The 14,514-nt window shown below is 35.2% G+C and overlaps 2 protein-coding genes across 2 annotated transcripts; both read right to left on the bottom strand.

Annotated features, from left to right (window-relative positions):
• Positions 1-33: 33 nt before the first annotated feature.
• On the bottom strand, positions 34-2,905 carry LOC138894342 (uncharacterized). Its single transcript, XM_070179033.1, has 4 exons — positions 2,569-2,905; positions 1,159-1,510; positions 923-1,033; positions 34-382 (listed from the first exon to the last, which is right to left on the bottom strand). The coding sequence occupies exons 1-4, from the start codon at positions 2,903-2,905 to the stop codon at positions 34-36; spliced, it is 1,149 nt and encodes a 382-aa protein (XP_070035134.1).
• A 448-nt stretch (positions 2,906-3,353) lies between these two features.
• LOC138894341 (uncharacterized) lies at positions 3,354-3,932 on the bottom strand. The gene has a single exon (XM_070179032.1). The coding sequence runs from the start codon at positions 3,930-3,932 to the stop codon at positions 3,354-3,356; it is 579 nt and encodes a 192-aa protein (XP_070035133.1).
• Positions 3,933-14,514: the final 10,582 nt, after the last annotated feature.

Raw genomic sequence — 14,514 nt, 5'->3', positions numbered from 1 at the left:
GTTATGCCAAACCTTCCTTAAGAAATTATTTTTCTATTTTTTCAATCTAATTAAATGCCAGGAAGATTTAATAGAAAATTGACCATCATCAGATATACTCCAAACAGGGAAATCTTCCTCCAGACAATTACCTATATCAATATTCATAATGAAATCAGGAATATGGGAAGGTAAAACCTGGTTTAATCTGTTGATGTCCCATTGTCCATTGTAAATGAAGCTATTTACTTGAGTTTTTGTAGACTTCCTAGTTCCTTGAGACATGTATGCTAGAGGTCCTTTCCCAGTCCAGTTATCCCACCAGAAACTGGAGGAACCATTTTGAATCTTCCAGCTAATGTGCATTTCTGCTTTGCTCCTGGTCTTCAATAAGTTCTTCCAACTGTGAGAATATGATGAGTTAAAAACTTTACTTACATGATGATTTCTCTTGCAATATTTGGATTTGAGAAAGGTAGCCCATAAAGAATTTTGCGTTCTAAAGTTCCGCCATCTTTTGATACTAAAACTCTCAATCACATCTTGCATCTTCCTTATACCTATGTCACTCTCATCTTTGGGAAAACACATGTTGTGCCTAAAACTCCAATAGTATTTATTCTTACCATCGGTAGATCCCCAAAAATATTAGCAAAATATTTTCCCATAAGGTTAACAGTACCTTGGGGAGGGGGGGGGGAGGGGTCATAGCCAAAATAATATATGTGGGAAGAGAATATAGAATATTCTTGATACGATTAATCTTCCCACCACGAGATAGAATCTTGCGTTGCCATCCGTTAAGACTTTTGACAATCTTAGCTAACATGCCATAAAAAAGACTAGTGTTTTTCCTCCCATAGTAGATAGGGCAGCCAAGGTATGTGAAAGGAAAACTTTTCTCTTGTCGTTGTTGACGTTTTGCCCAGAAGCCCTTTCATACCTCATGATATATTTCTTAATGAGCTTGATAGAGTGATTGTTTCCTCCACAGAAGGTGACAATGTCATCAGCATAAGCTAAGTGGTTGATGTTGGGGCCTCTGTTATCCATGCTAAATGGAATGAAATTGTCATGCTCAAAGAGCTTATTTAAAGATTTGGATATAGTGCCCCCTGCTTAAGACCATGGGAAGAAGTAAAGAAACCTTTTCGAGCACCATTGATTATAATAGAATACCATACCTCATTGACCAAGTCCCAAATGATGTCAATCCATTCCTCTGAGAAACCAAATTTCCTCATTACAAATATGAGAAATTTCCATGACATTCTGTCATAGGCCTTTTCCATATCTATCTTGATGATTATGTTACTATCACAGTTCCTATGGTTGATATTCTGAGTGATCTCTTGAGCAAGTAGAATTTTTTCAGTGATAGACCTTTCTTTGACAAAACCACTTTGATTCTCTAAGATGAGCTTGTGTAGAATAGGGTTAAGCCTTCTTGATAGAAATTTGGAAATTATCTTACTAGTGAAGTTACTTAGACTGATAGGTCTGAGCTTTGAGAAATTGGTAGGAAACTCCACTTTAGAAATCAGGACAAGACATGTATGTGAGAAGAATTGGTAAGTCTTTTCCCATTGAAAACCTCTTGAACAAAATAAGTTATATCATTTTTGTTAATATTCCAGTATTTATGGAAAAAAGTTACCATTAAAACCATCAGGTCATGCTGCACTTGTGGCGCCCATGTCAAAGACTGCATCTCTGATTTCTTCAGTATTGGGAATAGAAGTGAGATATGTGTTATTTTCATCAGTGATCCTTTGGGGAATGCAATCAAGAATATCTCTATCTATGAGTTGATGATATATGTTGAACCTCTTTTGGAAGTGGTGAATGGCAGCTGTTATTTTATTCTCATCTCCTTCCACCCATCTATATTTATGATCTTTAATCCTATAAAGCTGGAGTTTCCTTCTTTTGTTCCTGATTAAGTTGTGAAAGTATTTGGTGTTGGAATCACCTTTTTCAAACCACTTGATATTTGCTTTCTATTTCAGGCTAGCATCTTGCATGGCCATCCATCTAATGTATTCTGCTTGCCCTTTGTTCAGTTTTTCTCTAGAGAAATCAATGTTGTTATTCAAGTCTAGCTCCTATAGATCATGCATTTTGGCCTCCCAAAGTTGAACATGTTCAAAAACATTGCTAATTTCGTATTTAGACCATTGAATAAGTCTTCTGCTGAGCAACTTTAGTTTCTGTTGTAGCTTCCACAAAGCATTCCACATATATTAGTAGCCCAAACTTCTTATACCAATTTCATAAAAGTAGGTTGCTTAGTCCAGAAGTTAAGGAATCTGAAGAACTTTATGCCATTATTGTTTCTGTTATGACAGTTAAAGAGCAGGGGTCTATGGTCGGAACCTGTTCTTGGTAAATGTCTGACAGTGTTATTCTGAAAGAGTTGGAACCAGAGATCATTTGCGAAAAATCTGTCCAGTCTCTTCTAAATCCTTCTTCTTGGTTCCCAGTTGTTACACCAAGAAAACTTTGGTCCAACATAATGCAAGTCCATCACCTCACAATTATCCATACAAAAGCTAAATTCCAAGCTTTTGTATATTCTGTGAGTTCTACCTTCATTTTTCTCATCTGGATCAAGAATAACATTGAAGTCACCTCCAATGCACCATGGCCCATCAATCAACATATGTGTACCTTCGAAACCGCTCCAAAGATCTTTTCTTTCATTAGTAGTACATTTAGCATAAACATATGTAATGAACACATTACATTTATTCACCACATTCTGCATCTTGATAGTGATCTGTTGATCATCGACACTAACGACACTAATTTGATTGTTTCCTGACCACATGAGCAAAACTTTCCCATATATGTTTGAGATATAATGCTGAAACTTAAGGTATCTCATGCATTTATCAATCATGATCAGGTTAACAAACGACTCCATAATAGCTATGGATTCCACTTTGTTGATGATGATAAGTTTTTTAAGCCTAGGCATGTCTTTCTTGGTATTCACTCCTCTTATATTCCAAAATATTGCATTAATCACGGAAATAGGGGAGGGAAAATTAGTTTGAACTACCTCCTTGAGGAGATGTGTTGGCTTTGCTTTTTGTCTTCTTTCCTTTCTTTTTGTTTTGATTCCTTCTCTTGATCATAGGTGAAAACTCATCTCCATCCTCTTAGTCATCTCCAGTTTATAGTTGATCCTCAGGAATCACAACAGTGACTCCGTTGGGGGAAGTAACTTTAATTTGTTGTTGTGTTTCTCTCCTAAGTGGAGCAACTTTCGTGTGATCCTCCTATTCTTATGGAATTAAGTTCACCACCAGGTTAATTCCTGCTAGGTTCTTAATGTCTGAAGGGAAACAAGTTGATTCATTGATATACTCCTACCAGTTAGTAACTTTCTCTTTTCTAGTGCCATCAATATTGCTTGATTCTTGCACAGCTTCTCCAGTCTTATTTGGGCTTGTATTCTCGATCACATTGCTGCTTCCATCATCATAATGTTGTATCTGATCATCTCTTTTGCTATCATTTACCTGAATGGTCATATGAATGTTTTCCTCTAGTTGCTCATTCATAGCTATTTTTATAGCTCCCATATTTTTGGTAGTAGCTGAGTTTTTGGCATGTTTAAAGGTCACCTTGGATTTCTTTTTAGAAACTTTCTTTTGTCGCCTAGTCTTGCCTTTTTTAGTTGTTTTGGCCTTAATGCTTTGCACTGTTTCCTGCTTTTCAGCTCTGTTCTCATCACTTGTCCGCTCTTCAATGTTCACATTATTGATGTTCTCATTCTTGTTGTTGTGGCCTTCATTGTGGCCCTTTTGATTATGGGAGTGTGGTTCCAAGTTCTTCTTGATGCCTTCCCCTGCTGCCTCTGCTTTGTTTTCTTTTCCTTGCTCCTCTTCTTTGGTTTCAAGATTTACTTCCTTACCTTGTTTTGTGTCTTGATCCTTCTTCTCCATTTCTCTTTTCCTTTCCAAAACTCTACAATTGAGCATGTTATGCCCAAGTTTCCTACAATGTATACAATACTTTGGGACACCCTCATATTCAAGTTTTTGAACAAAGCCTCTTTGCGGAGAATCACCATAAATTTGACCAACATAAATAGAATCTGGTTATTTTTTTAAAAGGTCAATTTCAATTCTTACCTTACCCATTCTAGGTTAGGTATTTCCTCTAGTTGCCAAGTCCATTTTAGTGGAGTACCAACAACGCTAACCACGTGTTTGACATAGTGCCACTTATGCATATGGAAAGGTAATTCCAGTAGCAGTACCAACACCGGTGCCACTGGTAAATTCTCTTCCGGCTTGAAGTCCGGAGACCACTTCTGTAATCATATTTGTTGTCCCTCAATTTCGATAACCCTCTTGTACCAGACAAAATTGAAGTTGTCTTCATTTGTGAAATCCAAGAAAATATTATAATTATCATAAATCTCAATCTTGACCAAGCCCTTAATTGAAATTAGTTCTTTAAATTTTGACATAATTCGGTCAATTTGGGGCGTAGGTTTGAGAAATCTGCTCACTATTGTGAGCCTGCACTCTGCTGCCATGATGTCGTAGTAATCCGACGCCTTGAAGAGGACCGCCAGCATTCTATTGTGTGTGGTGTGTGTTGATATGACAGTTTCTTGCATTTTGTTTTGGGGCTGCCGGGAATTGTTTGGAGGTGATAACCTTGGTTGCATAAGATAGATTTCGATCAGTAGTTTCTGCGAGTTGTCTATTTGGGGGATTGAGAATGGATTGGCCATCATGACGTGCCGAAAAGACGTTGTCCGGTGGGTCCATAAGGACGGAGCGTGAGTTTGCTCGCTTATGAAAGAGCCGTTTCTAGAGAATTTTTGTTAAGATCAAAGACCCTTCTTTTAGATGCAAGTAAGTTTATGGTTTAGCTAATTGCATGGTTTGATTTAAAATTTCAATGTATCCATTTATTAAAAAAAATATTGACTTCTTTATAGTGTGAATACCCTTGGTAAAGTTCTTGGCTATGCCACCGTTAACACTAATAATGTAAAAGTCATTTGTACCGTCAATGTACATATCTCAATACATGCAGTTTGTTGTTCGTGTTGTGTGGATTATGTAATTGGCGAAAGAAAGTCAATTACAGTACATTCTTTCATGCCTAGGTAGATCAACGATTTAAAATTAGTGGATACAAGGTACAACAAGGTAAGAATTCTATCATTTAGAGACTTGATTACCATTCAACTTTGAAATTATAGGATAATTTAATAGCAACAATTAGAAGGTCTCTTTTTAATGTTTATGTTCATTTAATAAAACAATACTAATGTATTTTGTTGTGATATGTTTTACGAAGTTTGTATGGACTCCATTTGAACTGGACCATGGCCCAAGCACAAATTCCTTCTAGAGAATGTTGCCAAATTTGAAGCCTTTAAATTTCGAACCTCATCTGCCTTAACAGGAAATAATTTGCGAGGGAGAGATGTTGCACACTAGGTATGTTCTGCAGAGTGTACCTCAAAGCTATTCATTTCCACTAAGGTCCTTTAAATAAGTTAGGCTGGCCTCGGCCTCTTGTGTATAGAAAAATGTATCTTTGTGAGGGATTTATGAAAAGGTTAAAATCTTATTAGTACCGGGTGTTACCAAATCATACTAATTTATCATAGTAAAGTAAAAAATTAAGATGGGAATATGTATTAACTAACGATGGTTTAGCGATAATTATACTTTTAAAAATATGTATCATGTATTTATTTGGTATAAACACCCGATGCGAATAATTTTTTACGTTTTACGTTCATCATTCTTGCCACTGAGGTTAATGCCAGGACAACTCTAGTAAAAAATCAACAAGACTATCATTTACTTTCATTGCAGGGAGCCAGGGAAGTAGCTGTTATTTCCTCCCCATTTTGAGTTGTCGTCGTCGTAGTCGTCATCGTCATATGTCCTTGCGTCGGGTCGGTATCCGGTTTGTTACGGGTCACATGAACTGTGTTTAGCAATATCTTTTGTGATTAATGTGGTGCAACCTATGAAGTTTACTATGGTACAATTTGTTTAAAAGATTGAAGTTTAACACATCTTATATATCTTAACTTTGAACTTAATTGGTCATAAGGTTTGGTGTCCTTGTAATTGTAACACAAAGATAGTGAAATTACTTACATGTGCTATAGTTAACTAGAGAAGCCTCTGAACAATTAAGTTTTTGTAATGATATGAAAACAAAAGTTTATCCTCCATTACAAGAGTTCAAATTTCACAAAGCCACTATTATCATCAGTACTATTAAGTTTCTAAGATCACAAGAATCTTGACTCCTATATAGTTAGAGCTCTAGGTTTCAAGGAGCTGCAGAATGGTTGTATCCTTTTCGTAGGCATGAAATTGGAAGTTAACAGTATGAATCAGAAAATCGCCATAATTTTTCCAGGTTGCTAAATAATGCTGTTGGACTAGATCTTCTTATATGGTGCTTGATAATTTGAATTAGTCAGATCTCAAATAGTAAGGTATTTATTATTTCATCCGTTGTGGTGCTTTTTCCTTTTTAATTTATCCTTGAAAGAATATTATATTTCAATATTAAGAAACAATTTAACTTTATTATTTCTGTTTTATCATCAATGAGATGATTTCTAGTCACACAAAACGATGACAGTGACTTATTTTAATCTTTTTTTTTTTCTTAGCGAACTCTTCGATCAAACAGTATATTGGAAGATTGGAATATTTTATTATAGTTTTATAATATTCATTCAAATCTTATGTAGAGTCTTATAATCCTTAAGATATTGTTCACTTAATTTTTTTTAGGAAAATAACATCTCAAACAACTACTTTATCCAACTCCACTGCAAAATCACCACCTCCCAACGTCCATAGCACAAAACTCACCACTGCCACCATCATCAACCACTATGTATAAAATCACCAAACCCAACCACCTCCACGTACGCACAACCACTATCGACAACCTTCACCCCAGCCACCACCCCACAATCACCATTGTCACCATCCTACAACAAAGTGTTCAGATTTAAAGACAACATTTTAATAATTTAGATTAGAAAATCTTAATCTTAAAGAAAGAACAGACGAACCAAAATAGTCTTATTTAAGATAGTAGGGATACTGGTGGTGATTTATTTATACTGCAGTAAAATTTATACACTGAACTGCAGCGCCAATGACGTGATTGGTGCAGTCTCTTACATATATAACGGTCCTTCTTCCCTTTTTCTCATTTTAGTCTCAAGTTATTTTTGGAATTATATATGCACGTTTGACTAATTCAAGAGTCGTTATTGCTTAGTTACGTCTGAGAGAGAGGCTTTAGAAACCAGAGCCTGCCATTCAGATTCATCTAAGACATATGTCGTGGGAATTTGCTACAAGTATCTTGCATGCATGCCACCACTGTAAATATTCGTAGATCATCAATTGATATTACATGAAAGATGACGTATCTTTCGTGTATAATTTAAAATCTATACACTAAATTATCTACTATATAAGTAAAGGACACAGACCAATATATGACATATTTAAAATTTTATTAAAATTGAATAAATAATTGTTCCATAATAAATACTATATCCAAACCAAATCCATGGTTAATAGTATATATCGCAACAATCTCTCACTTAGACTTTTAACCATGATAACTATTAGAATACACTATATCTAAATGCATAGTTAATAATATATGTCCTAACAATCTCCCACTTAGACTCACAACCATGCATCTTTAACTTTCACAGCTATCCTTTTGCACGACAATTAAAAGTCTGCCAATAAGCTTTTGCTAAAAGGAACTTGTCAAGTAATTTTCAAATGCAATCTTTGTCTAATAGGCTTTGTCGTAACTAATTAGTTTGGTATTAAGCTCGTCAGGGCTCTTGTTATGAAACTCTCCCAAGAGTACATACCAAACTATGATTTTCCTTACTATTCTCTCACTACGACGAAGTACTACTAATATTATCTTCATTACCTTTTGGTATTGAAATATTAATGACTTCTTCTTGTAATGTTTTCTGCTCAATATTACTCCCACTGCTTGAAGATAGTAAATTTTGTCTATTAACGTTTCTCTCACTACTTAAATGCAATGGAACGTCAATTTCGACATATAGAGTTATATGTTCTTGAACACCTGAATTTTAGATGATTCACACATTATTTCTTTGCTTAGTTCCTGTAAAACTAGTTTACATCTAGGAACATAGTTTATTAGATAATCCTATTATAGAGAACTGGTATTTGTGCTAACAATTACCTTCTTTTCTTTAGAAAAATAAAAAAAAACTCCTTTCGTTCCCTTGGATATCCAATAAACGCGCATACATTCGTCCTTGATTTCATCTTATCCGTTTTCCCTTTCAGTATATATATATATATTGGAGAATTTCATATCCGAACTTGCCGCAGACCGAACTTACATTAAGTCCATAGTTCTATGGGGTCCAAGATACTGATTTAGAAGGAACTAAAATCAGAATATAATTGCAGTTTCTAAAGCATATCCATAATGAAAAAAAATCAGAATAACTCATCATTAATCTAAACATCTCCATAAGACTATTATTTCTTCTCTCTACTACACCACTCTATTATGGAGTATCCAATGTAAATAATTGAGATATATCCTTTATTCTGATAAATAACTAATGAACTCTGTAGAGAAGTGCTAGACGCCTACGATAAGATCATAGTGATTTAATATATTCTCATGTTGCTTCTCAATATAAGCCTTAAAATTCTTGAATTATTCAAAGCATTAAGACTTACAGTGCATTAAATATATATATTGAGTAATCATTTATGAACCTCATAAAATTACTCAAAATCACCTCTTGCCTATTAGTTCATTAGACTGCACAATCAAAAATGAATTTGTTCTAATTTATCATCAGCTCTCTTTTCTTTGGAGCAGAAATGTCTCTAAGTAATATTTCCTTCTAAACACGATCCACAAGTTGAAAACCTATCCAGATAATTTTGACTTAGACACAAGTGCATATATAAATTTCACTCACTTTTGAAGAATATTTTCTCTTATAAGGTAGATTAATATTTGTTCAGTTCAGGAGAGATATTGACAATAACAAGGTCATGCATCTATGTATCATAAGAGATAAAATCTTTATCAAGTTCAATAACACAAGAGTTCGAAAATAAACTAGATATCCATCTCTTATTTTTTTCAAACCCCGGAATTAAATTTCTTATAGCAAAAAGTACATAATTGCATCCTTTAAATTAATATTTTATCACGACCAAAGTAAAATTTTGACAAGGGATATGATAAACTACATAAGTCACTTTGGAATTGAGATATATAACATTAAATAGATCATAATAAGTCAATTAACATTGAATAATAAAATTCAGACTGCATTCAATACACACACACACACACACACACACACACACACATGCATCTCGAATAGCAAATTTTGATGGGAAAAGAATAATTCATGCAAAGTATATTGTATAATGCAAGAATTATACAATCTTAAAAGAAACAGAACCAACTCAGATGGAGAGCAAACTGTTACTTGCAGTCAATAGTATATAAAAATATAAGACAAAATTTTCAAATGCATCACACACATATATTCATGCACCTTGAATAGCAAATTTCGATGGGAAAATATCACGACCCAAAATCCAACTAACCGTGATGACACCTAACCCAACCCTCTAGGTAAGCCAGTTAACAATAAACCAGTTCAAATGATATTTATTAAGAGAATAAATGACAATACAACTGAACTCTTATACAAAGAATTCCCAAGGACTGGTAGTACAAATAATGAGCTTCCAAGATTTAGAGTTTATAAAGCTGGTACGAAATAAAATACATCATCTGTTTGAAATGTACATGAACAGATTAATAATTCTAAATCTACCATGAACAATAGGCAGCTATGACTAGATCGCAGGTACATCTTCAAATCTAGCTCCCGTCATACGCAGCAACATCAGCACCCAACATCTGCACGCAAGGTGCAAAAGTATAGTATGAGTACAATCGACCCCATGTACTCAGTAAGTAACAAACCTAACCTTAGGTTGAAAGTAGTGACGAGCTGGGACAAGGGTCAGAGTCCAACTCCAATAACCAACAATAGTTCATAACGATCATAATAAAAATAGTGCAAGAAAAATAACCCAGAGTTATGATGCTCAACTTGCTCACAGTTACGAGAAAAAAATGCATGTTTTTCAAATAAAACAGTAAAATCCAAATCTTTTACCGAAAGCACCAAAATATGAGTAAGTTTATAAAATTGTGATATTACCCAAAATATTTCAACAGATAAATGTTTCATTATCAAATGGCATGAAAAAAACGCATCTTTATGCCTACATGTCAATGAGTATAAGAAGTCATGAATGACGTGATATCGTACAACATAAAAAAATACATCTTTATGGATGTATGTTAAGTGTGCATGTCGAATGAAATACGACACAGTGAATAAACCATATGCATATTCTTAGAGTATCAATTTATTGAGTCCTCCCACTCACTCAGTCCTCACAGTCACTCAGTACTCCCAATCACTCGGCACTCACACTCACACTCAGTAGGTACATGCGCTCACTGTGGATGTGCAGACCACGGAGGGGCTCCTTCAGCCCAAGTGCTATAATGAGCCAATCATGGCATTAATCAATAAAGCATATTGCGGCGTGCAGATCGATCCCATAAACATCCTCACAATCAGGTCCTCAGCCTCACTCAGTCATCAATCTCTCCAGTATCTCGGGCTCACAGAAATTATGGTAAATAACCCAAACAAAGATGGTATGATGTATCACTAAATGGAAACATGGACTGAGAGAGGATATGCAAATAATAACTGTGACTAAGAGCATGGTTTCAAATTAAGAAAATACTTCAACATGTAGTGCGACCTCTGTGGGCCCCAACAGTACCAACATATAGCCTAAGCATGATTCCTAACATGACTTGCAGCTCAATTACTCTAGCACATAGAAATTTAATAGATACAAATAAGATTAGGTAATTATACAGTACCACATAAATAACCGAGTCACGATTCATACGGTGTACTCCCACACGCTTGTCATCTAGTATGTGCGTCACCTCAACACCAAATATATATTACATATATTCAGGGGTTCATACCCGTAGCACCATGTTTAGAAGTGTTACTTACCTTGAACAAGCCAAATCCAATACCGAGCAAGCCAAACGAAGCTCCAAAAATTCCATCTCATGAGTACTGACCTATGGATGACTTGAAACTAGCCAAGCAATTCAATACAATCAACACGAGCTAAAGGAATCAATTCCATAAGAAAATACCAAGTTCTTAATCAAAAGGTCAAAAATCAACTCAAAAGCCGCCCCTCGGGACCACGTCTCGGAATCCAATAAAAGTTACAAAATTCGGAAGACAATTCAAACACAAATCCAACCATACCAAATTTATCAAAATCCAACACCAAATCGTCACTCAAATCTCCAAATTAAACTCTCCAAGTTCTTAGCCTCAAACTCCCAAAATTACACCTAAAGAATACTCAAACTAGGTGGGAATTCAATGGGGAAACATAATTAGTGAACAAAAATAACTACACTGACTTACCTCAAGAATCCCTTCGAAATCCTTCTCAAAAACCGCCTAAGCCCGAGCTTGAAATGTCCAGAATGAAGAAAATCATGAAACCCTGGAAGTTAATACTCTGGCCAGCACTTTCGCACCTGCGACTCATTTAGTCGCACCAGCGGTCTCGCAGGTGCGAGAAACTCTCTGCTCTTGTGGTTTGCCCAAGGCTCCATTGCATCTGCTTCTACGACCACACACGCGCAGGTGCGAGTACGCACCTGAGGAAATCCTTCCGCATTCGCGCTCCATAGTAACCCAGTTAAATCATGCTTCTGCGATCGCTGCCTTCGCTCCTGCGCACACGTAGGTGCGCCCCTTCCTCTACATATGCGATGATCCCCAGCCAAGCCTATTTTTGCTTCTGCGACAATGACACCTGCGTAAAACCAACCGCAGGTGTGGTCACACCAGATCCTGCCACCAACAGCCTTAGCCAAAAATTTATCCAAACAAATCCGAACCTCGTCTGAAACTCTTCCGAGCCACTCGGGACCCCATCTGAATATACCAACTAGTCCAATAATTTAACGTGAACCTACTCGAGGCCTCAAATCACGCGTAAAAATATCGAAACGACGAATCGCACCTCAATTCAAATATTAATGAAATTTGAACTTTCAACTTTCCAAACTCGCGCCGAAACATATCAAATCAACCCGGAATGAACTCAAATTTTGCATACAAGTCCTAAACGACGTAACGAAGCTATTCCAATTTCGGGCACCACAATTCGAATCCGACATCCTCAAAGTCAATTTTCGGTCAAACTTTTGAACTTTTCAAACCTTCAAATTTTCAGCTTTCGCCAATTAGTGCCGAATCCTTCTAGGAACATCCAAATGCAAATTTGCGCATATGCCTGAGTCCAAAGTCACCATTCGGACCTAACGAAACTATCAAAACTCCGTTCTGGGGTCAAATACCCAAAAGTCCAACTTAATCAACTCTTCCAACTTGAAGTTTAAATCATGAAATTCATTCTTCTAAATCGATTCCGATTAACCTGAAAATCCAAAACGACAGTTTACACAAGTCATAATACATCATACGGAGCTACTCATGCCTTTAAACTATCGAGCGAAGTGAAAAGATCAATATGACTGATCAGGTCGTTATAGAAAAGAACTACTCATGTAACATATATATGTAATGTTAGATTATTCACTCCAATAAATTAAAATAGACCCAACTCAGATGGAGAGTATAAAGTTAATTTAAGTCAAGTAAACATCATAATTAACAACTCTGATACCAATTGATGGAAAAAGGTATAAACAACGAAAGTAAATAGCCAAGATCACTTGCATGTAATATAAATCACATATAATCATAGATTTTGATTAAACACAAAATAAATACTTATCTCTTGAAGTGTGACCGCAACCACGAGATTAGCCTTCACGTTCAACGAATCACCATCAGTTCTGTAGCGTATCAGCAGAACCACCACTGAATTACGATCACCACCAGTTATGTTGTCTTTTGGTGTGTGACCCAAATTGTATAGGAATTGACGAAATTCGTGTGGGCGAATTTCTTCATTGAAATGGTGTAGTAAAAACCACCACCTCCTTATGGAATAAGACCCCCTTTATATAGCCACAAGTTTTAGGGTTTAAAACCTTTTTCCTAAACTTGTTGGGTCTTCCTTTTCTACCAAGAAATAGGATTCTATTTAATTCCTAATTATTCAGGCACAACAGGGACCGCAATATTTAATTAACGAGGCTTCCTATTATGGACTTAATTCGAAATATTTAATACTACTATAATAAATTATGAATTATTCCACTAAAAATTTGTAACTGCACTCCTCGGTTCAATTTTGAAATTCTTCCATTAAACCTTATTTAACTCCCCATGTTAAGATTCAGATACTAATAAAATAAATTAAATTACTGATAATTTAATTCATTGATTATTTCCTTTAGACTTTCGCTTAACTTATTTCATGTGACGGATATAAAATTCACCTGCAGGGTTTACACATGAAAACTTATAAGCTTTCGTAAAGGTGTATCATCAATCTCTAGACCGAGACATGGATTGCATCAACTAACTATTATTTCGCCAATGTATATCATCATTGTTCCAATTAACTAGGCATATTGACCCACAAAATAACCTCGCTTTTTAATAAATCAAAATAATAAATAATATACACAACTAATAACAATTATATCAAGATTAAGAGTAAGTACGTTTATTGGTAAGAGAAGTTATTTTATTAAATCAGTAGAAAATACTTATCTATACTTGATCCGTTCAATACATAGAAAATGTACTAGCACAAGAAGTCGGAATTGAACCATTCCCATAATCAAGATAAATTATATTTAATCTTGTGCTACAATCATTCCTAATGGTTTGTCTAATTCTATCATTATATTGTGAACATGATCTTTATACTTATAAGAATCGATGATTTAATCTTCCGTGTATAAACTAAACTCTATATACTAAATCATCTACTATATAATTAAAGGACACAGATGAATATATGATCTATTTAAAACTTTATTAAAAATAAATAATTAATTGTTCCAAAATAAATATTATATCCGAACCAAATCCATGATTAATTGTGATGACCCAAAATGTCATCTTTAAATTTAATAAGTAATTTTGTGTTTTAAGACCTCGAAAAAGCACCATTTATCATTCCTCGACTTGCGTGCTCAGTCCGTAAAATTTTCTGAATAGTTTTTATGTGAAAAATGGATTAAAATGTGAAATAGAGCTTTGAAACTCAACTGAGTTGATTTTAGTCAACTTTTTGAATAAACGAACCCGGATCAGTGTTTTAACAATTCTAGTAGGTCCGTATCGTTATTTAGAACTTGGGCGTATGCCCGGAATCGAATTCCGAGGTCCCTAGCTCGAGATATGGATTTTTGATGAAAAAT

Source organism: Nicotiana tomentosiformis, chromosome 6 (genome assembly GCF_000390325.3).
Source record: "Nicotiana tomentosiformis chromosome 6, ASM39032v3, whole genome shotgun sequence".
Classification (NCBI taxonomy): Eukaryota; Viridiplantae; Streptophyta; class Magnoliopsida; order Solanales; family Solanaceae; genus Nicotiana; species Nicotiana tomentosiformis.
The sequence above is the reverse complement of the archived record's forward strand: the minus strand, read 5'-3'. Positions and strand labels throughout refer to the sequence as shown.

Excerpts from the sequence above, each read along its gene's own strand:
- LOC138894342 (XM_070179033.1), bottom strand. The coding sequence starts at position 2,905 with ATGGAGTCGTTTGTTAACCTGATCATGATTGATAAATGCATGAGATAC. Across the intron at positions 1,511-2,568 it reads TCCAGATGAGAAAAATGAAG|TGGAGTTTCCTACCAATTTC; the intron begins GTAGAACTCACA and ends TGATTTCTAAAG. Across the intron at positions 383-922 it reads ATTAAGAAATATATCATGAG|TTGGAAGAACTTATTGAAGA; the intron begins GTATGAAAGGGC and ends ATATTCTCACAG.
- LOC138894341 (XM_070179032.1), bottom strand. The coding sequence starts at position 3,932 with ATGGAGAAGAAGGATCAAGACACAAAACAAGGTAAGGAAGTAAATCTT.